General features: G+C 42.4%; 1 protein-coding gene across 1 annotated transcript in view; it reads right to left on the bottom strand.

Annotated features, from left to right (window-relative positions):
* The window catches only part of CASTOR2 (cytosolic arginine sensor for mTORC1 subunit 2), a 102,705-nt gene that overhangs the window by 18,845 nt on the left and 59,624 nt on the right, over positions 1 to 24,236 (bottom strand). Inside the window, exon 2 of the mRNA XM_072640135.1 lies at positions 8,580 to 8,650. Coding sequence (XP_072496236.1) covers positions 8,580 to 8,650 — 71 coding nt within the window. The remainder of the gene's footprint in view (positions 1 to 8,579; positions 8,651 to 24,236) is intronic.

The raw sequence follows: 24,236 nt of genomic DNA, 5'->3' as shown, positions 1-24,236 counted from the left end.
AACCTGTCCCTTTAAACTTCTCCTTTGTTTTTTGAGGAAAAAAGATTTTTCTTTTTACAAAATGCTCCCAGTGACTACATGAATTAATGAATGAAAAGCATTTATTAAATATTACTTTTTGCCTGAGTACTAGGGATAGGATAGAAAAATAAGTGGGTCCCTACTTAAGGAGTTTTGAAACCAAATTGGGGAGGACAACCAATGATATGGCAGCAGGAGAGACAGCGAGCCCAACGTAGGTGGTAAGGAGACTCCCACGAGTCCTCAGGATACGGCAGCATGGGATATGATGGGCACATCCCATCATTGGGAAGGGGATGTGGGTCTATGAGTTGGAGAGGAGAGAGTTTAGGTATCCTCTGGCAGGGGTAGGGATGGGGGTGCAGTGTCCAGGCAGGAGGAGAAAAGTGATTGGTGGGAAGGTTAGGGGTGGGTTCTGGGGTGGGAGGAGAGGAAGAATGAAGCCCTCTAGGAGCAGAGGGTGGGAATACATGTTTATATACTGAACAATGAACACAGGTTCAGTAGTTCAGCCTACTTTGGGCACAGAATACTGATGGGTACAAATGAAGCTCCCTTTCTCTAAACATTTCCTTGTTTACCATTCTCCTACCTTTGGGCTACCCCACACCCTTGTCAGGGTGGCTGGCCCATCTGCTTCCCAGTCTTCCTGTGGTTTAGAATACAGAGGTTAATTACCTCCTTAACATCTTTCTCAGCCACCTACTCCAAGGACCAGGTTCCTTCCACCATGGGTCCCAAGTGCCAAGCCACAGAGGCATGGCCCTTAAATGGACAGGATGGTCAGGCCAACAATGACCATGTGATATAGGGGGCAGTTCCTTTGATATCAAAGATGTCCAAAGCTCTCTGTTGAGATTAGTCAGAAGTTGAAACAAGAGCCAACCCGCTTCTGGAGAGTTATGAGATGGGTCGTTTGCCTTCAGATAATGCCAACAAGGTCATGTCCATCTAGGGAAGGGAAGGCTAAGAAGACCCAGGCCCTTCCCACCAACACCAGTAGCTGAGGTAACAGGCTGGAAAGGAGGTGGAAATCTCAGTGCTGGCTTCCAAAAGAGTGAGATAAAAACAAGTCACTTTTCCTTTTTCTGGTTTATAGTTACAGAGCTCTTCATCCCCATTCTCATTTCACACACCAGAGAGGCTTACCGTGAATGAAAACTCAGAGTCTCAGATTCTGAAAATAAAAGGTTAGGACTAGATCTTTGATTGAAGGGATGCCAGGGGTTCTTGAGATCCTTTCGGGGGATCTGCCACGTCAAGACTATTTTCATAATGCTAAGATTTCAGTGTCTAATACAGAAGATCTCTCTATAATATGCTTTACATAATATATCCAATATATATCAATTATATATCCATATGCTCAATGCATTAATCATATAATTTGTGGTGTGTAGATGTTTTATATAAAATATAGAATATATAACAGAATATACATGTTAATTATATAGTTAGTATTCCTTATGTTGCACATAATATAATATATAATATATAGTATTACATAATATATATGTATATATCACTTATGGTATATAAGACATATTACATACTACAGAAAATATATACTATCGTATATTTAATATACAGATATAAAAGTTATAATAATAACCATATAATGTATACAGTATATAATATATGTAGTACATATTATAAATTACATATTATGGGAAAACATATATAGCATATGCTATATATTATGCTATAAACTATTTTCTATTTCTCTATCATTTATCTATCTATCCCACGTAAATAAACCTCTTTGGGAGGGGAGGGTAGTCCTCCATAATTGTTACAAGTATAAAGAGGACCTGAAAATTAAAAGTCTGAGAACTGTTAGGCTAGATCAAGGGATCTTACTTAACCAGGGGTCTACAGCTCTCCAAGGAGTCCATGAAATTGGATGGAGAAAAAAAGGGCATCCTTGTTTTAACTAATCTCTAGCTGAAACTGAGCATTTCCTTCAATCAGGAATTTGAAAACAAACAACGTTGAGTCAGAGAATGGATCCCTAGGTTTTACTAGACGTGACCAAAGGGGTCCAGGACACCAAAGATCAAGAATTTCTGAACTGCATAATTTCTGGAGAAACTCCCAGTTCATGATCCATGAGTCCATGCCCTCAGTTAATATCCTGGCTCTGGGTTCCAACATGATCTCGGGGAACTCAGTGCATTTCTTCAGGCCTCAGTTTCCTCATCAGTTAAAAAAAGGGAGAGGGGTGGGCTGCACTAGATCTCTAGGTTTCTTATAGCTCTAGGTCTATGTTCTATGGTCTTCTTAAGCCTATGAAGTCTTCAGGGTAAGTTATAATATCCCTCTTTTACAGATAAGGAGAGGGCTGGAGAGGGGAAGTCACAGAATGAGGTAGTGGCCATGGGGCCTAAGTGTCCTTCTGGCACGTTGTTCTCTACAAGTCCTCGTACTTGGCTGACAGGAGCACATGAAGATAAAAGAAGACTGTGGGCCCAGAGGGCCCTGGCTAGTCAGTCAGTAGGAGGGCCAGGTCCAGGCCTGGGGGCACTTAAAAGAACAGGATGCTGGAGAGCATGGCCTGTCCCATTCTTCCTGGCCCTGGACAAATGGCACCTCCTTCAGCGATGTCTCTACTGCCTCCAAATTCCCACGGCACTGATGGCAAACCTTGGATTCCTGTCATGTGGTTATTTTACTCTGAAACAGGATCTCAGAGTTGGAAGAATTCACCAAGGCCATTCAGTCCTTGCAATAATCCCTTAAAGAGGTTAAGTGGAGAGTCAGAGTGGCATAGTGGGAAGGACCTTGGGGAGATCGTATTGTCTCCTCCTATTTACTCATTAGCAGAAAGGGTTCACTATTTTGGTTAATTGCTACTTACACCACAGAGAGAGATTGGAGCCAAGTGGATGAATGATGGGACAGAAGTTGGGGGTGAAAGAGAAACAGAAACCAGTGCAGCAGCAAGCTGGAGGGGAATGAGGTTGGATGAATGAGTGCAACGGGTAAGGAGAAGAACCTCCAGGGAACAAGGGCTGGTGAAAAGAAGGGGAGAACACTGTGGCCTCCAAATTGAGATGTTCACAGTATGTTACATATATTTGTGAAATGAGTTAAATCATCAGTATTTTGGTTGGCACAGGGCTCATGATGGGCAAAGGGAAGAAGACCATGAAGCTAATTGTAGTTTATTTGCCAACACCTGTTGAAGATGTACAGAAATCTATGGAGAACTTGACAAATTCTTGTAAACCAAATAAACATATATACAGATGAGATGGTGGCATTAAACCTAAGGTGAGCCAAGAGGAGAGTGGTGAAAAATATATTGGAAAATACAGCTTAGGATAAAGAGATAAAAGAAGTCAAAGTCCTGAATGGCCATTTTCTTTATGAATTGGAAGTAATCGAAATTGGCAAACATGGCACATCACCATAAAAAAGACTGATGATATCGTGACAGACAAGAGATGAATGATTCCCATATGGGAGGGATTTAAAAAACAACAAACTATGTGCAGTCAACAGGTCAAAATTAATATCAAAATACAAGAAAAGGGAAAAAGAGGAGAAAGAACCACATAGAATTATATCAGCCCCAATTTGACCTGTTCACATTACTGATGACAAAAAATGAGAATGGATTCAAAGAAAGGACTAGACATAGACTTTCACCATTCCCTATAGAAATCTGACAGAAAGAGAGGACCACAACATAGAGGTAGAAAACACCAGTCTTCTCAGCTAGAAAGTACTTGATCTCTTTGACAAGTATCTAAAGATGGCAGTCAAGGACAATGGGGTTTTAGGATAGAAAGTAATGTCACAGAGTAGGGTGGGCACTATTAAAATTGTGAAGAGCTATAGAGTGGAGGATGGTTTGGTGGGAGGCCCATTCACCTGAAAGGAGGCCAACAAACAGATGAAAATGGAAACAGATCAGCATTTCCAGAACAAACTATTTTCATCATCGAGGACAATGGAACCATTAACATCTAGGTTCAACATCCCAGTCCCTAAAGCACAATATAAGGAAATGGAAAAGGCATGGAGGAGAAACAAGGTTAGATGAGGTACACTTAGAAGTCTTTGAGGTGAACATTTTGAACCAAGGAGGCATAAGTTTTTAAAGATACTTAGAAAAGGCGAAGACCCTGAATTATTGGATGGTATTACCACCTCCCAAAAGGCAAGAGGACAATCACCAATCCATAGATCTACTTTCTTATCTTTGTGAAACCTTTATGAAAATGAGATGGGAAAAAACAAACTTTCACAAATGATTTTTTATAGCAGACCTACTCCTTATAGTGAGGCATCAAGAATGCCAGGGTGGGTACCCTAACTCCCAGGTTTGCTGAAGATCGAATGAGGAAATAATCATTATAAAAGCACTTAGCACAATGCCAGGCATAAAGTACTCCACAAATATTAGCTATTATTACTATTATAGTGTTAGTTTGTAAATACCAGTGCCTTTCTTCTGCTAATTATTTCCTATTTAGATAGCTTGTTTTGTTTAATTTGTATGAACTTGTTCTCATGTTATTTACTCATTAGTCTGTGAGCTCTCTGAGGGTAGGGGCTAGGTTTCTTTGTATCCCCAGAGCTTGACACCATGCTGGACACACTGAGGCTATTCCATGCTGGCTGATTGACGGCTTTTCTTCCTTGGTCAGTGTTTCTACACTTATCTCTTATTTTCAACATGGACAATGATCGAACTGATACCTGGGGGGCAGATGTACTATGTCAAGGCACCAGAGATGGTGCTTAAGAAGACTGAGGCCAGTAGTGGGGTCTACTCTTGTAATCCCTGGTGCTGGAGAGGTCAAGGCTGAGGTTGGTGGATGGCTTGAGCTTAGGAGTTCCAAGCTAAACTAGTTAGCTAAGTTAGTTCTAGGGCTAAGGGTTCTATGTGCATTTTCTCATCTTATTTTCACGACAACTCTGGGAGGTAAATGCTATTACTCCCATTTTATAGATAAGGAAACTTGAACCAGTTATAGAGAGTGGTTAAGTGGCTTGCCCAGGGTCACACTGCTAGTAGGTATCTGAAGCTAAATTTGGACCCAGGTCTTGCCAGAGACTGCCTCTTGGGTTCCATTCTCTCCTGTGGATCATTTTACTTCCAGAGCATCAGCTCCCTCAGTATCTGAAGGGTAGAGGGAAATCACAGAGGGTGTGGAGGGGGGAATGGGAAGGAGGTCATTGGTTTTAAAGATGTTTGAAGAACAGTGAGTTTCATGCAGCAAGTTTCGCACAACCAGTAACTGACTCATAATGATTTTGTCTAACTCATTCATTTTACAGTTGTGTGAACTGAGGCACAGTTTACATGGCTTGTTGGGGGCAAAATAGGAGAAAATCTGGGTTTTCCAGCTAGACCAATGGCTGCTCTTTTCTCCCATGCTCCCCCACCAGCCTGCTTTCATCTTGCTAGAGAAGGCTTCCCTGTGTGCTGGGCACTCAGGTGTGACGGGTACACATCCCTAAGGAAGTCAACATCCCCGGTGTTCATGTATTTTCCCACCTAGGACAAATGACCCAGAAGGATCTTTGATATGGCTGTTTGCTGTCCCTGTTTCTGGTGGAGGACACTGTGTCCCTGCCAACAAAACATCATCTGGCCGTGGCTTGTTGGGCTGGGCAGTGGCCCTCTGGTGCCCCACCCTTCAGCCACACTGCAACACACCAGGGAGGGCTCCCTCTGCCAAGGCAGAGCTGCCACCAAAGAGGTTTAGACGCACCCGGGCAACACAGTCAATGGAGAACAGCTAGGACTTGAACTCACTCAGGTCTCAGCGGTTTGGAGGCGGCCTCAGGTGCTCTTTCTTCCACACAAAAGGAACAAAATCAAGGGAACCTTGTCTACTATCCATTCCCCTCCAAACCTCATCCCAAGCCAGACTATCCCTTTCTGGCCACGAGCCCCTTATTAAATAGGCCACTGTCTCCTCTCAGAATTGTAACCTTCTTAAACAAAAAAGAATGTAAACTTATTGGGGAAGGGACAGTTTTCTCTTTAATTTCCATCCTCAGTGCTCAGTGGAGGGGCTGGTATATAGTAAGGGCTTAAGAACGTTCATTCACTAATCCTCCTTTCTTTCCTTTCTCCCTCCCTGTTTCTTTCCTCCCTTCCTCCCTTCCTGTGCCTCCTTTCCTCTCTCCCTGTTTCTTTCCTCCCTTCCTCCCTTCCCCTGCCTCCTTTCCTTTCTTCCTTTCCTCTCTCCCTCCCTGTTTCTTTCCTCCCTTCCCCTGCCTCCTTTCCTTTCTTCCTTTCCTCTCTCCCTCCCTGTTTCTTTCCTCCCTTCCCCTGCCTCCTTTCCTTTCTTCCTTTCCTCTCTCCCTCCCTGTTTCTTTCCTCTCTTCCTTCCTCCATTTCTTTCCCTTCCTCCCTCTCTTGTCTTTTACATTGGAGTGTTTCCAAAAAGTTCAGGCATCTAGCACAAACACTATAGAGAGGACTCCCCACCCCACTCCCCTTGTTTTAAGATCTTTTCTTAATTTTCCTTTGTAATTCTCTGGTCACCATCCCTACCTTCTACTTAAGCCTATAATTAGGAAAGGGGGAAAAAATCAATTTATCTCTTAACAGAAAACCAGATAATTGTTTAAAAGGTTGAATAATAAAGCCTTCTGTGTTAAAGAGAAGAGCTCTAATGTAGACTTTGGGGCCAAATTTTGGTCTCTGTGGACAGGTGCCCATGTCGGAAGAGGGGTGCCCTGGTGTCCCTGAAATGGGACCCAAGAGAGCTGTGTTTGAGTTCTGGCATTTTGGGTATTAGCTGTGTGACCCTGGTCAAGTCCTCCTCTCCCTAGGAATCAGTTCCTTCTAATCAATCAATGAACAAGCATTTATTAATGCTCTTATATGCTGGGTACCAATGATACCTCAAGGTAGCTAGGCTGTGCAGGGGACAGTGTTGAGCTTGGAGTGAGGAAGATCTGAGTTCAAATCCAGCCTCAGACACTTATTAGCTGTGTGACCATGGCAAGTCTCGGCTCAGAGAGTTGGCTAGAGCACCATGAGATGAGACTTGAGCATTCCCAATACTATGAAGTCCCAGATGCAGTCCCTATCTTTATAAATACACAGTAGAAAGAAGTTGACTTAAAAAGAGCATCTCCACCTATCTTGCTTGGAAACTCCATGATGGTATATGGGCTTGGGGTATCTGGCTGTCAAGAGTTAGGGAGAGAAAGGAAGGGAATAATATAACAGCAGGATGAGCAGAAAACGAATGCCACTCTCCTCCCCCTTTGCTATTTCAATAGGGTTGGAGTTCTCTCTATTGATGGCATCAGGATGGAGCAACCATTTTTAGTAAGCACCTACTATGTGCCAGAGATTGAGCTAAGCAACAGGGATACAAAGAAAAGCGAAAACAGTGCCTGTCCTCAAGGAGCTTATATTCTAGGGTTGTAAATAACTAGAATATGATTCTAAATAGATTCTATTTTGTATATGAATCATTATATACAATGATATATGCCTCACAGGCAACTGTGTGACAATAAAGAGTTGGTCTGCTATAGAAAATCATTTGTGAAAGTTTGTTTTTTCCCATCTGGTTTTCACCAACAATGCTTTCAATGTGTATTTAGAGCTTTCTCATAAAGGTTTCACAAAGATGAGAAACTACGTCTAAGGATTGCTAATTGCCCTCTTGCCTTCCAGGGGGTGGTAATAGCATCTGATAATTCAGGGTCTTTGCCTTTTCTAGGGATCTTTAAAAACCAGTGCCTTGTTGCTTCAAAATTTTCACCTCCAATACAGACTTAGATTACATATATGTAAAAATTATATATTACGTGTAACATGTATTATATTACATGCGTGTAATTATATATTATACTTATGTTACTAGAGAATATATTTTATATAAATTATATATTTAAACATTGATTCTACCTATAATTTAAAAATATTTAGAATAATCATGCTGAATATATAATAATTTCAATACACGAAAAAATAAATAAATATTCCAAAGATATAAATAGATAACAGAGTAGGGGCCATTTGCACTAGAATCCAGGCCCCCTGAACCAAGCATCTGTCCATGTTACATTGGTCAGCAATGATACTTTTCTCTATGTCAGAATGGGTCCAGGAACACACAAACACAAAGTTTTCCAACCATCGCTGTCCTTAATTCCCTCAATAGTACCACCACTGACCAAAGGAACTAGCCAAACGTCCAGTCCTAAAAGTCTGTCATTCAAAGAGTAACATCATCCATTAGAGGCTGTGCGGATAAAGCCTCTCAAAAGAACCCCCATCCAAGACCAAATGGGAGGTTCCCACTAGACCAGCTAGAGCTTCTTCTAATGCTAACACACAGAATGTTTCCCCAGTCACACCCATTAATACTAGGGAGTTTTAATTAATTAATATTAGTGAGTTTCTCAGTCCCTTTCCTGGGACTGGTGAGTGACTTCAGACACATGTCCCTCATTTCAGGGCCAAGAGTATGGACAAAAGCTGGATGACAATGAGGAACAGTCAGGTGGGATTGTACACATCTCTTCTCCCCCCTCCTTCACAACAGAAAGCTGGAGGCTCTGACTCCACTTACCCAAGAAGCCCTCTTCATCCACGATGATGGTGTAATCCTCTGGCGTTTCAGTCAGGCTGAAGAACTTGCACCTGGCAGAGAAAAGGAGGATGACCTATAGGTTAGTAATGAGTACAACTGCAGATCCCTTCCTGGGAAGCCATCCTTCCACTTAGAAGCACCTACTTGGACATGCAGGACAACCATAAAGAAACACCAAAGGAGGCAATAGTGCACGACTGAGAAGTACAGTTATATAGACATTACAACCACCTGCCTTTCTGTGCACTTTCAAGTTCACAAACTGACTTATTTCTAATTGTTCCTGACTCTTACTGAATGAGAGAACCTCAGACTTAAAAGATTTTGAGGCCATCTGGCTTGGCCTCTACCTAGGCAAGAAAGGCCTCCTATTTAATAAGTGGCCATCCAGCCTCCACTTGAATACCTTCGGTGATGGTGAACTCAGTACCTATTGAAGAAACCCATTCCATTTTTGGACCTTTCTATATATTAGCAAGCTTTTCCTTTGGTTGAGCTGAAGCCTGCCTCTCTTTAAATTTTGCTCATTAGTCCTGGTTAAAATAAAAACAGCAGTAACAAAGAAGAGACAGTGTGGTATAGCAGGTGAAACATTGCCCTTGAGACCAGGAAGAGATGGGTTTGAGCAGTTCTTTGGACACATCCTGGCCCAGTCATTTATCTTGGACACAAACCTCTAAAATTGTCAGGTAGCTGCAGAGAAGAGAAGGTCTCAGCATGCACTGGGAGAGGGAGTTTCCTCAACCAAGAGCTCCCAATTCTAGTGAAATAATGAAACCAGCTCCTCTAGCAACAATTTGTGTTAATATTGACCACAATTACATGGGGAGTAAGTGTCCAATGATCTATTGGAGGCTGTGTGGATGAACCCTGGCCAAAGAGTCCCCACCCAAGGTCAAATTCCTTCACTTTCCAGAGAGCTCAGTGTCTGATCTCCCAGATCTGTGTCATCACAGGTCACTCCCCCATGCCGGACCTCAGTTTCTCTTTTGAGAAAAATTAAGGTATTGAACCAAGTGACTTCTAAGATTCCTCCTAACTCTCATTCCTGAATTCAAGGTAACAAAGCTAAACTTCTTTGCCTGTAATTCATCAAACAAGCATTTATTAAATGCCTATTGTGTCCAGGCACTGAGATGGACCCCTGTCCTCTAGTAACATATTCCACTGTGGCAATAGCTCTGAACCTGAGATCTGTGAAGGACTGCCTGGATTGCTGGGATCCAAGTAACTGTGTTCCTTTGTAATCTTGGGCATTTTATTTTGTGCATTTAAAAACCCAACTCTGAGAAGGAATTCATAGGCTTCAGCACACTGTCTAAGGGGTGACAGGATGCAAAATAGGCTAAGAACCTCTGTGCTAAGGGTATTGTATCATGTTCTCTGATACATAAAAAAAATAGAAACACACACCCCCCTATACATACACATATGTAATATATATGAAATGATTTGGAAAAAGTCTGTTTTTAACATTCATTTTAAAAAAGTTTAAGTTCTGAATTTGCATTTTCCCTTCTGCCCCTCCCCTTCCCCTTGAGAAGTCAAGAAATGTGACATCCACTGTACATGTGGAATCATGCAAGACGTATTTCTGTAGCAGACATAAATGCAGGATATATATATATATATATATTTTAAAGTAAGAGAGAGATGGGAGAAGGGAAGATAGATGAGCAAGAGGGGAATCAGGACATCTTGAAGGACTGGACATTGGAGCGGGGTCTTCAAGGAGTGAGGCTTAATTTCCTTGGATTGAAACTTGGCCAACTTCCAGCGTGTTAGCACTTAACACAGTTAAAACGCTATCTCTGTTCCAACCCTTAGGCATGTGCGTGCACAGACACACATATCTGCCAAGTTCTTCAGCTTAAAAATCCCCAGTTCCTTCAATTTTTGTGAGATGAATTGGGATTTGGGGCCCTCACCAGATGCTGTCCCTGCCCTGAATGGCCAGAGATGATACCACCTGAGTACATCATGGAGGAGAAAGCTAAGGAAGGGCCTGCCTCTCATCTCTATCTCCCTCCCCCAGAAGAGAAGAAAGGCTTGGTGGCTCCCATTGACCATCCATCTTGGGGAAAGGGGGTTGGGCCTACGTCTGGAGCTACTTTGGCCTTCTGTGAGCACTGCCAATACATGCCCATGGAACAAGACCCTAAAGAATTGTCTGGCCCTTTCACCGTCTAATATAGTTCCAAATGGTTTGGGCTTTAAGATTTTTATATGGTGATCACTTTCAAATCTGTCGCTTCACTTTGCCCTCTCCAGAGAGCTATCCCTTGCAGAAAAGAATAAAAAAAAAAAAATAGAAAAAAACCACATCAACCAAGTCTGGCAGTGTATACCGGGGACTTTAAATCCTTTGGCAGTGTCTGATGAAACTTATGGGCCTCTGGAGCAAGACCAGTGTAAGTAGTACTGATAATGATGATGAGGATGATGGTGATTAAAACCGCCATCCATAAAGCCCATTCAGCTTTGCACACAGCACTTTCCATTCATTATTTCAATGGAATAACATGATAGCCCTGTGAGATGAGTATTACTGTTTTCACTTTACAGATGAAAAAACTGAAGCGCAACTACACGAAGTGAATGCCACTGTTTCACAGATGAGACGAAGGATTTGAATGCAGGACACTATTATGACCCAACAAGACTCCCTTCCCCTTCCTCAGATCTGACGCCAGGCCTGGCACTCTAACCACGCCACCATCTCATAAGCACTTAAAGGCTTGCCAAGTGCTGATGGATCGACAAATTCCTCTCTGGGAACTCCCTATGCTGATCATAAACAAGACAAAAAAGAATTCCATCCAAAAACTCCATAAAAAGTCACTTGCGTAGGGAATAGAAAATGGAAACGTTAGCCTTATTTTAGAGATTGACAAAATGAAGCTCAGTGACAGTGATGTGCCCAAAGTTGGCACACAAGCACTTATTAGCTGAAGTGGGCCTGATACCCTAGCCCTCTTTCACCAGGCGAGTTGGTGGACTTGGCCAGGAGGACTTGCCTTGTTTCTCTCCTCTGTGCCCAGGCCCTCTGGGAGCCTGGACAGCAGCACAGCTGGGCCTTGCATTCCAGAGCAGCCCCTCAGATCCTCTCTCCTCTCCCTTTCCTTTAGGCTGAGTGCCATGGGTTTGGAGGGAAGGTCAAGGTGGGCCCTGTTGTGAAGGGTGTGTGTGTGTGTGTGTGTGTGTGTGTGTGTGTGTGTGTGTGTGTGTGTGTGTGTGTGCATGCATGCATGCGTGTGTGTGTGTGTCTGCCAGGATTGGCCCAAGTAACCAAGGCCATTTATCAGGTCTTGCTTTCTCCCTGTGTATACTCAAACCCCAACTCTTACTGAAAATACATCCATCACTGGAAAGTCTTAAGGAAGAAAACCCTTGGTAAACAGGAGGGAAGAAAGGACAAAAGCGATCCTTTTCAAAAGATGAAAAATGAACAAGAATTCTGGACCACTGCATGCCACTTGCTTGGGAAGATCTGCTCCCTGGGCTCAAAGTGGTCTGTAGGTGAGGCAGCAAAAATCACCAAACCTCAGAATTCACAGGCTTGAGAACTACACCAGGAAGAGATCTTGGGGACCATCTAGCCCAATTTCATCATTTTACAGATGAGGAAACTGAATCCAGAGGGTGAAGGGATATAGGATGTTAGCTCTAGAGCTAGAAAGGACTTTGGAGGTCATCTAAACTAAATTCATTTTAGAGGAGGCACGTGGGATGGGACATGGGCACATAGGCAGATGCATGTGTAGTAGGTAAGAGTGCCAGACCTGGAGTCAGGAGGACCTGAGTTCAAATCTGGCCATGGACACTTCCTAGCTGTGTAACTCTGGGCAAGTCACTTAATCCTGTTTGCTTCAGTTTCCTCATGTGTAAAATGAACTGGAGAAGGAAATGGCAAACCGCTCCATTGTCTCTGCCAAGAAAACTGGAAATGGGGTCAGGAAGAGTGAGATACAACTGAAAATGACTGAACAACAGACAACATGTAGGTAGATCTCATCTCAGAGACCATGTTCCCTAACCCTCTTGTTTTAGAGCTGAGGAAACAGAGGCAAAGACAGGTCAAGTCATTTGCCTTTGGAAGGAACCTCAGAGGCTTCATGGGCCAACACTGCAATCAAGTCCTAGAAAATCCCAGTCCCCAACAATGAAAATAAGCATCACTCTTAGTTTCACTAGCTGGTGAGTCACACTCACTCTTAAATCTGAGTGAAGATTGAAAACCAGCCTATGAATATTCCAGACTCTTCCTCCCAATGACCAGCCCCAACATGCCAATTTCTCATCGGATGTTTTCTCTTCCCATTATCTCACTCTCCTTGGCTATTCCATAACCAATTTGCAACCATTAGGTGGACAAATGAAATTTATAATTGCTTTGGGGCCAACAGCAAATTATCACCTTATTAAGTGCTAATTTGGGAGCTGTCTGCACGATTCAGAAGAGGAGGTGGCCCAATCAGTACTTAGATCAAGACTTGAAGGCTCTAAAATAAATAAATGTCATGTATTCAGAACCCCAGGCCTCCCAACTCTCTTCACAGCCAACCCAGGGTTATAGAAGGCAGCCAGTCTTCCTTGGAAAGGTATGGCCTGAGGTTTTGGTTATCCAGGAATACCACAAGTACTGTAAGCTAGCTTCCAAATATTATCAGAGCTGTTAACAAAGGGCTAGGAACAGACAACCACACACACATTGGCTCTGGCGCCCAACTGAATGCCCAGTGGCTAATTTGGTACATTGCACTTCCCTTGCTGGATCAGACCTTAGGATTTCATCTTTCTAGGGGAAGTCATTGTGGTCAGAGGCCAGACTTGAACCCAGCCCTTCCTGACTCCAAAGTATTGAGACAGTAAATAGCAGCTATTCCACAGAACACCATCTCCCTACATACCTTGCACATATTAGGTACCCATGTAAGTCCCAATGATTCTATGACCTCATTGGTGAAAATGGCAACTCCACTCCTCACCCGCTGTTCATACTCACAAATGTTCTATAGAGAATCTAGGAATTCCATAGCATAAAGGGTTCTCAGAGGCCATCTAGTCCATTTTACAGATGAGGAAACTGAGGTTCAGAGAAATTAAGTGACTCAAATCACACAGCTAGCCAATGTCTGAGACAAGATTTAAACCTGGGTCTTACTGATGCCAGGTCTAAGGTCCTGTCTTCCACACTAGCCTTACTCTGAGTATTTGATATTTCATGCATGGAAACAAATGCAAATGGTGACCCTTCCTCTAAACGCTACAATGAATGAAAAAGCACTACAAGGTAACCATGAAACAAATACTAAAAGGAGGAGGACAGTCCCTGCCCTCAAGAAGCTTATATTCCAATAGGAATGACAGTATTAGGAGAGAAATGGTGGCCAGGGAGGGGTATTTTGCTAGACATACTCTTTTCAGTAGCAAAGACAGGGCTGATTGGATTATGGTTCCAGAACTGGAAAGAGACAGACAGACAGATAAAGAGTATGAGAGTATATGTGTATGTGTATAGGCAACAGAAAGAGACAGAGTATGTGTATACGTGTGTGTGTGTGTGTGTGTGTGGGGGGGTCTTTGTATGCCAGCACCTGGTTAACATGTCCTGAAGGGCTGGCTACACTTCCCCCTCCTTCTTTGATCAAATACAAGGATAAATAACATCCTGTATCCAGGTCATTGTGCTGGTGACATCCATTCATGTTCCTCATGCCTCTTTCCATTTCCATGTGGGTCAGCCACCATTCTGATCTTTCAGAGCAAGCTCTGAATAAATAAGAAATGTCTGCTGACATCATAGCGACTCTGTTCTGCCTGGTGTGGACCCCTGGCACCTCCTGAATTCCAGATGGAAAACATACAGGCTATCTGTCATGATTTGGAAATTATCCAGGGAGTGAGCCTTGTTTCCCTTCTGTGTCTCTTCAGGGCTGGATTTACCTCCCCAAGGAAAGGAGATGTCATTTCTTGCTGGCAGTTTGTGAATTAAAGCTTCTCTACCATTTCTCATCTCAGGGCTCAGCCAGCCCAGTGAGTGCCCCCAATGAAGCTTGATAAGCTGTCGGTCCAGGGAATGAGTCCGAATCCACATCAAGAATAAATGCTGTTGGCAACCCCAGTACCACAGCAATCATCCATTCCACTCTAAGGAACATCAGGGCTTTTTTCATTACAATTCTCTCCCCAAAGGGAACTGTGGTTGACACCAAAGGTTTCTTTCTTTCTTTTTTTCTTCCTTCCTTCTTTCCTTTCTTCCTTCCTTCCTTCCTTCCTCCCTTCCTTCCTTCCTTCCTTCCTTCCTTCCTTCCTTCCTTCCTTCCTTCCTTCCTTCCTTCCTTTCTCTTTCTTTTCTTTCTTTTATTAAAGGATTACACCTTTCTCCAAATGTCCTCCTCCCCATATCAAGTTTTTATGGAGTACATTCTTCTTTTTTTAGAAAAAATTGAAGTACATTTTTATAGAGATAGTCTTTTCTCTTCTCCCTCCCTAGACCAACATCTTCAAAAAAAAAGAATTAAAACAAAAATCCAGCAAAACCAACAGACTTTTGAAATGTTCTGTGTGATACTCAACACCTGCGGAGGCTCACTTGTGCAAAGAGGTAGAGAAGTGTCTTTCCATAATTCTTCTTTGGGAGTAAGTTTGTTCTGCATAATTTCACAACATTCTGTTTTGTTTTGTTACTTTTCTTTCCATTTTTTATTGTTATAATCCCCATATGTCATTTTCTTGGTTCTTTTTGCTTTGCATCAGTTCATAAGTCTTCCAGCCTTCTCTGAATCCATCACATTCACCTTTTCTTATAGCACTGAATTATCCCATTACATTCATGGGCCAGTTTGTTTGCTCACTCCTCCATCAAGGGGCATCTACTTCATTTCCAATTCTTTGCTACTATAAAAACTGCTACTGCCAATATTTTGGTCTTTATGGAGCATTACTTTTTGTCAATGACTTCCTTTTGGGGGAGTGGAGAGCTCAGTGGAATCTCTGAGTCAAAAATCATGAACATTTTAGTTATTTTATCTGCAAGATTTCAAACTGCTCTCCAGAATGGAGTGTATGAATTCCTAGCTCCAGCAACAATATATTAGTGTACTTGTCTTTCCACAGCCCTTCAGATAGAGAAAATTCCCTTCTTTTGTTAACTTCTACAATTTGCTGGGTGAGAGTAAAACATCAGGGTTGGTTTGGTTTGGATTTCTTTTATTAGTAGTGACTCGGAATATTCTTTCATAAGGTTAATAGTTTGCAATTTTTCCTTAGGGAACAATTAGTTTATATCCTTTGGGTACTTATGGTTTTTGTTTGTATACAGATATTTTTGGAATGGCTTTTGGTCTTGTATAATTTGTGTTACTATGTATATACCTTGGATGCTGGAACCTTATTAGATATGTGATGGAAAGTTTTTTTTTTTTCTTGTTGATCATCTGTTTCCTTTCTTATCCTAGATATATTAGGCAAAACTTTCCAATTTCATGTAATCAACATTATTCATTTTATCCTTTACAATGGTCTCTATCCCTTGCTGGGTTAAAAATTTATGAAATACTGATGATCTGCTTTTTTTCTCACTTTTTTCTTTAACAGTATGAGCTTTGACATTCAGGTCACATATGCATTTTGCGTTTACTATGGGATATGGTGCAAGATGCTAGTATAAGTCTGATTTCTGCCAAAGTGCTTATTAAAGAGTTTTTTCCTATTTAATTGATTGCAAGTTTATCAAACACTGGATTGTGTTGAATTCTTTCTAATTCTTCCTTGTCTAGTGGGCTCCACTGACTCATTCTGATTTTTTTTACACTGATATCAAGTGGCTTTGATGATTCCCATTGTACAAAATAATATGAGGTTTAGAGATGCTATTTGTAATTATTTTCATTATTTCCCTTGATATTCTAGCACTTCTGTACTTCTACATGAGTTCTGTTATTATTTTATCTAGCTCTGCTTAAGGGCTATAAAACTGTGTATATCCTTTGACCCAGTAGTATCACTACTAGGTCTACATCCCTATGAGATTTAAATAAAAAAAAAACTGGGAAAAGGATCTGTTTGTATAATAATATTTATAGCAGCTGTTTTTGTGGTGGCAATGAATTAGAGCTTGTGTTCATCCATCAATTGGGGAATGATTGAACAAGTTGTGGTTTATGACGCTGATGGAATACTACTGTGTTATAAGAAATGACAGGCAGGATGCTTTCAGAAAAACTCTGAAAGGCTTAAATGAACTGAAGCAAGGGAAGTAAGCAGAACCAGAAGAATACTGCACACAGTAACAGCAACGTTGTACATACTGTAATGAAAAACTTAGCTGTGAAAGACTTAGCTGATGATCCAAGACAATCTTAAAAGACTGATGATGAAAATGCTGTCCATCTCCAGAAAATAACTGGTGGAGTTTGAATGCAGATTGAAGCATACTTTCTTTTTAAATTTTGTTTTTTGGGGGGGTCCTGTATTTTTTCTCTCCCAACATAACTAATATGGAACAATGTTTTCATGATTGCACATGTGCTGTTGTTGAATTATATAGGACTCTTCATGACCCCATTTAGGGTTTTCTTGGCAGAGATACTGGAGTGGTTTGCCATTTCCTTTTCAAGCTTTTTTCAGATAGGCAAGGCAAATACGGTGAAATGACTTGCTCAGGGTCACACAGCTAGTGCTAGAGGCAGCGAGGGAACTCAGGTATTCTTGACTCCAGGCCTGCCACTCTCCCCTGTGCCACCTAAGCTGCTTGCACATGTCTAACTTATATCAAATTGCTTTCTTCTTGAGGAGGGGGTGGGGAATTGAACTCAAAATTTTAAAACATGAATGTTAAAATTGTTTTTACATGTAACTGGGGAAAAATATTTAAAAAGAAAAAAATAAAATATCCCTTTGTAGTACTTTCTTTCTACCGCATCCTATGCTCAGCTACATGAACATGAAGACACAGAACAGCTTGTCCTCAGGAAGCTTAGTGTCTCAATCAGGGATCAAATCGCTAACACTTGTTACTACTGTCATCCCTTGCTTCAGGAGAGGTACAAATCATTGTAATACCTCAAGGTTTCCCAACTGCATCATTCACCACCAAGGCGGATCACAACTCTCCTGTACCTTCCAAGGTAGTCTTCATGAACTGCCCTGGCTAACCACCCTAAAAAACCTCTTGGTGATGGGCTTCCATGATGAAGCCTTTTTGGCCTTCTAGGGACAACCTGACAGGGCTTGTACCCCCAGGCATAATCTTCAAGAACCTAGTAATACCTCCAAGTTACCATGATGTACCAGTAAATCAGTCAGTAAGAATTCAGGAAATGTGGACTATATGCCAGGCAATGTGGATCCAAGGAAAGGGAAAGCAGTACTTCAGTGGGAAGATGAGTGGTATGATGGAATAAATTCTGAGTTCAGAACTTGGTACAGCATTTGGCCCACCCTAAGTGCTTATTAGATCCGCTGAGGTGGCACAGTGCATAGAGCACTAGGCCTGGAGTCAGGAAGACTCATCTTCCTGAGCTCAAATCTAGCCTCAGACACTTACTAGCTAGGTGACCCTGGGCAAGTCACTTAACCCTGTGTGCTTTAGTTTCCTCATCTATCAAATGAGCTAGAGAAGGAAATGGCAAATCACTCTAGTATCCTTGCCAAGAAAAGTCAGACATGACTGATCAACAATAACAGGTACTTAATAAATGCTTGTTGACTTTCCTTGACTGATGCTGACTAGGTTGTGTGACCATTTTATCTCTATGGGCCTCAGGTTCCTTTATAGTAAAATTAAGGGACTGTACTAGAGAGACTCTGAGGGGGTCCCTTCTAGTTCGATATTTATGGTCACAGTTAGTAAATGGCAAAGCTAGGATCCCAAACCAGCTCTTGCGTCTCCAGTCTATTACAGCACATTACTTTTTATAGCATGATCCAAAAAGCAGATGCCATATTGTATAGTGCTGAGTAAAAAGCCAGGTTTGGACTTGACCCAGTGACAACCAATCCCAAAGGATTCTGGGTAGCAAAGCTCCCTTAGGATTATAAAAAACAACAACAACAAATTTAACTAGTTTTGACTGGATTCAGAGGCTGAAATCAAATAATGAGTTCAGTTTGGCCATTAAGATTTGCAGCCAAAATGAATCAATTTTCCTCTGACTTTTGTGTGACCAGTTGTTTATCTGGCAGTGTATTTAGAAATTGCCTTAGCGAGGTACAAGGATCTCCGAGCTAGACCCCGTGGCCCAGAGCAAACTTATCTCAGTGCTGAAACATCACCATTTCCAAAGTGCTCCTTTCATAGGACACCAGGCATTTTTAGCCACAGCTGATCTTGGAAATGTTAAATAATCTGTTTAGGAATTCTGACACAAGAGCTACCCCTTTCTCCATCCCAAGATTCCAGCTGGAATAAAACTGAATGGGAGGTGGGAGGTAGAAATCCTTGCTGGCTGCTATTCACCTGGCTTTTGTATCTGAATTTTGAGCATGCAGCACAGGGCCAGGCACAAAGCAGTCATTCAATAAAGGCTTGATGGACTGATCCTTATTCTGATTGGTTGATCTTGGGTCACAACTCCCTGTTATTCATTTTTTAGGCTATTATCCCCAACGTAAAGATCGTTCTCATTTGTAAAGACAACACAAAAGCCAAGCGGTTCTTTCTTCTCTTGGTGCGTATCCTGTCACTGTCCCAAGCAAAGGCCTTATCATTTCCATAACTTAAAAAAAAGCCCTTTTTGTTATCCTCAGTTTCCCTCTTTAGCTATATCTCATTCTGGCCTTTAACATTAGTGACACCATTTTTTTCAGGATGGTGCCACACTCATTTTCACCTGCTGTTCCTCACCTTGCTTCCCTCTTCTATACATGTCCTTTTAAAACCTAAGTTAGTTGGTAAGGGTCCTTGCATGCCCCTATCTGTCTCTTCAGACAAATATCCTTTTTCCTCCTCATTTTAATGACTTCCCTTTGGGGCTTCAGAATTTCATTCCAGACCATTTCCCATCCCTCCTGGACTGACTTCCTATGTAGTTTTATTCCATGGAAATTTGATCTATTTTTGCTCTGAACTCTCTGAAATCTGCTCTCCCCAAAGTAGGGTACATGTCAAATTATGCCTCATTTTCATCTCTATCATAAACTCTAGCATGGAGCAATCCTTTCCTTTTAAGGAGAACAGAAGAGAAATTTTCCTTGTTGTTTTCTCCATGCTTTGAAGGTATCTGAGCCAAAATGCTAATGGGTGTTTAAGCTGCCCTAAGAGAGGTGTGGTATAGTGTCCAGGAATAAGGAGGGAATAGTTCCACCCTACTTAGCCTTAGTGAGAACACAGCAGGAGGATGGTATTGGTTCTGGGCACCAATATATAAGAACAGTTGAATGGCCCAGGGAAGGATAACCTGAAGAGAAGACAGGATGGATATAGTGGCGGCCTTCAAGGATGTGAAATGTCTGAAGGGCTATTTTATTGGCTATACCTGTTCTGCTTGGCCTCAGAGACAGAAGTAGGAAGATGAGTAGAACATATGGAAAGGCAGAGTGAGGTTTAAGGAGAGATGTCCAAAAGCAGCATGGGAAGTAAAAGACTGAAATCTCCAAGAAAATGTTGGAGGGCTATGGGGTGCCTCTCCTATTACTATGTCCCCTTCTCTCCTTGGATCCTGCTGCCATCTTGGGGCTGGCCCTCCTCATCTCACTCAATGGCCTGCTGGTGAGGGTAGCCTGCCTCAGGTCTCTCCCCACTCAGTTGCCAACGGGCAGGGCTGATCATATCACCTCCAGAGGTTCCCTGTCACCTCCAGGATCAAATATGTAATCTTCCATTTTTAAAGTCCTCCACAAGCGGGCCCCTTCCTCTCTGTTCAGGCTTCTCATGCTCTACTGGCCTCCATGTACTTTAGGGTCCAGTATACTGGCCAAACATGGTGCCCCCATCTATCTCCCTTCTTGGACTGTTCTCTCAATACCCGGCATGCTATCCTTCCTCATTATGGCCTCCATGCCTTCTTCAAGACTCAGCCCCAAACCCACTTTCTTCTCCTTCTCCACTAAGTGCCTTCTCTCTGAGATTTCATTACACGGTATATATCTTATATATACATCACATTATCTTCTCCATTAATTTCCTTGAGGGTAAAGATGGTATTTTGACCTTTCTTTTTATCTCTAATGCCTGGCACACAGTAGGCCTTCATGAAATGCTTGCTGACTGACTAATGATACTGTACGGGTGAGATACAGGTCTGATTAGATGGCGTGTAGGTCCCTTCTGATTCTAAGACATGTTGTCGTCAAGAGCATATAATCCAGGAGGAAGAGAAAGGACACATCCATGAAGAAAGTGACTGATAGGAGATAGGGTCAGGGAGTGGAGAGAAAGTGGCTTTGGAGGGCTGCATCCCCAGGCACCTCTTTCAGTGGTAGATAAGGTGATGAGCAGACGTGCTGTTTGGGCACAAATTAGGCTGTTGCTAAGTGAGAGTATATAAAAACAACATTGTAGGAGGTCAGAGGAGGGGGGTAACATCATCGACCGGGCTGGTCAGGGAGACTTCCAAGAAAAGAATCTGGAAAGAGTCAAGATTGAAGAGAGAAGTTATTCTGAAGGGGGGAAAGATCCTGAGCAAAGCAGGGGGTCCCAGCAGGATCTCCCTGGTTCCCTGGCCTTAGGTGGCAGAGTGAAAAACAATGACAGCCCCCTCCTTGAATTCAGGCTTCAGTCTGGCAGGTCCACGGAGCCTGGAGGTGTAGGGGCCACCCCTGCTCCCGAGCCTGAACTGACCGGGCCCCTTTGACTCATCCAGTCATTCCTCAGCCTGTCCTGCTGCCCCAGCAATGACCTAGAGAGTCAGCCCCAAAATGCTGACTCACAAGGAAAAACACCATAGCTGCTCCCTGGGGGAGAAGAATCGTGGGAAGGCTCTGGACACTCCTGTCCAGCTGAGGTCACCAAACCCCAGGCTGGCTGCTGAGCAAAGAGAACTAGCTGCACACAAGGATACCCCTTAAGACTACAACCCACATCAGGCAAAAAACCCAACAAAATCCAAGCTCTTTTCACCCAGAAAATCTCTTTTCACCTAGAAAAATTACTCATTTTAAAAAGGACCTTAAGACACCAAGCAGTCTATCTTCCTCATTTTCCAGGACAGTGGGGGTTCAGAGAGGAAAATGACTCATCCAAGGACATTGATCCAGATGGTGGTAGACCCATATGTCCCAAGTTCCCCAATCATGGGCTATGCTGAGACATCTCTCTCTTGTGACCCCCTGGAACAGAGGAGAAAAAAGTCATCCTTCAGTGCAAAGCTGGTTCTGATGTCTCAGAATTGAAAGATCACAAGTTCACAGAGCAACACAATGGAAAATATTGTGGATCTAAAGTCAAACTCTGCTCCTTGCTGTCTGTCTTATCAGTCCGAAATCTATGATCTGGAAGGGACCTTAAGGCCAACCCACTCATTTTACAGAAGAGGAAACTGAGGCAGTGCCACAGGGTAAAAGAAGAGGTGAAGCACAGATTCTGAGTTTAGTGTCCTGTAGTGGGGACAGGCTGGGCTATTCACATGTTCCAGCCTCTTCCCCCAGGATGGAGCAAACGCATGGATTTCTACGGTGACTGGCAAGGTTTAAGCCAGGATTAAAGGGTCAGCCTGGAGAGAAGTAATCACTCTTTCCCCCTGAAAGGACAGAGGCAATAGCTGGTCTCTTAACTGAGTACCAAGCACTGGCTAGCTGGACTCGGATGGAAGGGGATGGGTGACAGTTTGCTCCCTGCTCACTCTGCTTTTTCAGTCAGTCCCCAAGAAAAGGAGACTGTTTTGCCTTTTCCTCTGGTCCTCTGGAAACTCAAATCTTCTGGCTCCCCTAAAGATGCTGAAATGGGAATTGTTTTTTGTCTTCAATTTCCATAATCAAATTTTGACTGGTTTAAACTAGTTCCCGTGGCAGGAAGCCTTGTCCCCAAGTCAAATCAGCCTCACCCCTTCCTTCCCTCAGCAGAGGCTGAAACTCCAGTTTTACTCTTGAGCTAATTGAATCCTTTAAGTCTCTTGTCTTCCCAGCTTCCATAAACTTATGCAGCCCCTTCCATGATTCTTCAGAAAGTAAAAGGGGTTGGGGTTTCAAATGTCAAGGACCAATTTGTTCAGTGGAGACAGCTAGCCTGTGGTTCCCAGCAGGTTGGATAACTCTCTTCCTTGGGGAAACCAGTCAGTTGGAAAGTAGAGGGTAGCTAGCCCATGAGAGTCAAGAGATCTGGCTTCTAGTCCTACCTTCTTTGTGTCTTATTTCCTCCAGATATGTAGGACAGAAAGAAAACAGGAAGGCGGGGTCACCTCAATTGCTCAACAAACTGGGCAGAGTTTATTATCTTTTTTTTTCACATAAGAGACAATTGAGGAGGCCCAGAGAGGGTAACATACCCAAGGTTAGTACAAGAAATCATAGTAGTCAAAGCTGCTGGGGTTGTAGGAAGATAGACATGCTTGTGCATTGTTGGTGGAGCTGTGAATTTGTACAATCATCCTAGAAAGCAATTTGGGATTATACAAATAAAGTGGTCAAAATATCTGTTTGACCCTGTGAATCAAAGAGGTATAGAGGTAGGTATAGATTCCAAGCAGGTCCTTCATAAAAAGAAAGGCTCACATCCAACAAGTATTTGTAGCAGCACTTTTTGGGGTAGCAAAGATTTGGAAACAAAAGTAGATGTCTCATCAACAGGGGACTGGCTAAACCAACTGCGGTATCTGAATTTAATGGAATATTACTGTGTTTCAAGAAACAACATAATGAATGCAGAGAAGGATGAAAAGACTTACATGATGCAAAATGAAGTAAAAACAATATATACAACGGCTGTAACAATGTAACTAAAGAACAACATCCACAAAAAACTGAAAATGAACGTTGCATAATTACAAAGACCAAGCCTGAAACTAAAGGAGAAGGTGCCTCTTCCTACTCTTCTGCAGAGATGGGGGAAGGAAAGGGTTTACGCTGATATGGAACATTCCATTTATTGTCCAATTTCTTCTTCCTCTTTTTCTTTAAAAAATTCTTTGCTGAACATTTTCAGATTTTTTCCCATGTGTTATTCAATTTTTCTTTTCATTTTCTTTTCTTTCCTGTTCTTTTTAAAAAAGCATTTATTGATTTATTTTTAGTTTTCAACATTCATTTACACAAGATTTTGAGTTTCAAGTTTTCTTCCCATCTCTCCCCTCCACTCACCCCAAGACAGTGTGCATTCTGATTACCCCTTCTCCCAATTTGCCCTCCCTTCTATCAGACCCCTCCCTTCTCTTATCCCCATCCCCTCTATTTTCTTGTAGGATAAGATAGATTTCTATACCCTGTTGCCTGTATATCTTATTTCCCAATTGTATGTAAAAGCAATTTTTAACATTTGTTTTTAAAATTTTGAGTTCCAACTTCTCTCCCTTCTTCTCTCCCCACTCAGAAGGCAAGCAATTTGATATATGTTATACATGTGTAGTTATGCAAAAGACTTCCATAAAAGTCATGTTGTGAAAGACTATATTTCTCTCCATCCTATCCTGCCCCCCATTTATTCTATTCTCTCTTTTGACCCTATCCCTCCTCAAAAGTGTTTACTTCTAATCACCCCCT

This window comes from Notamacropus eugenii, chromosome 2 (assembly GCF_028372415.1).
Source record: "Notamacropus eugenii isolate mMacEug1 chromosome 2, mMacEug1.pri_v2, whole genome shotgun sequence".
Classification (NCBI taxonomy): Eukaryota; Metazoa; Chordata; class Mammalia; order Diprotodontia; family Macropodidae; genus Notamacropus; species Notamacropus eugenii.
This window is presented reverse-complemented; position numbering and strand designations above follow the sequence as displayed.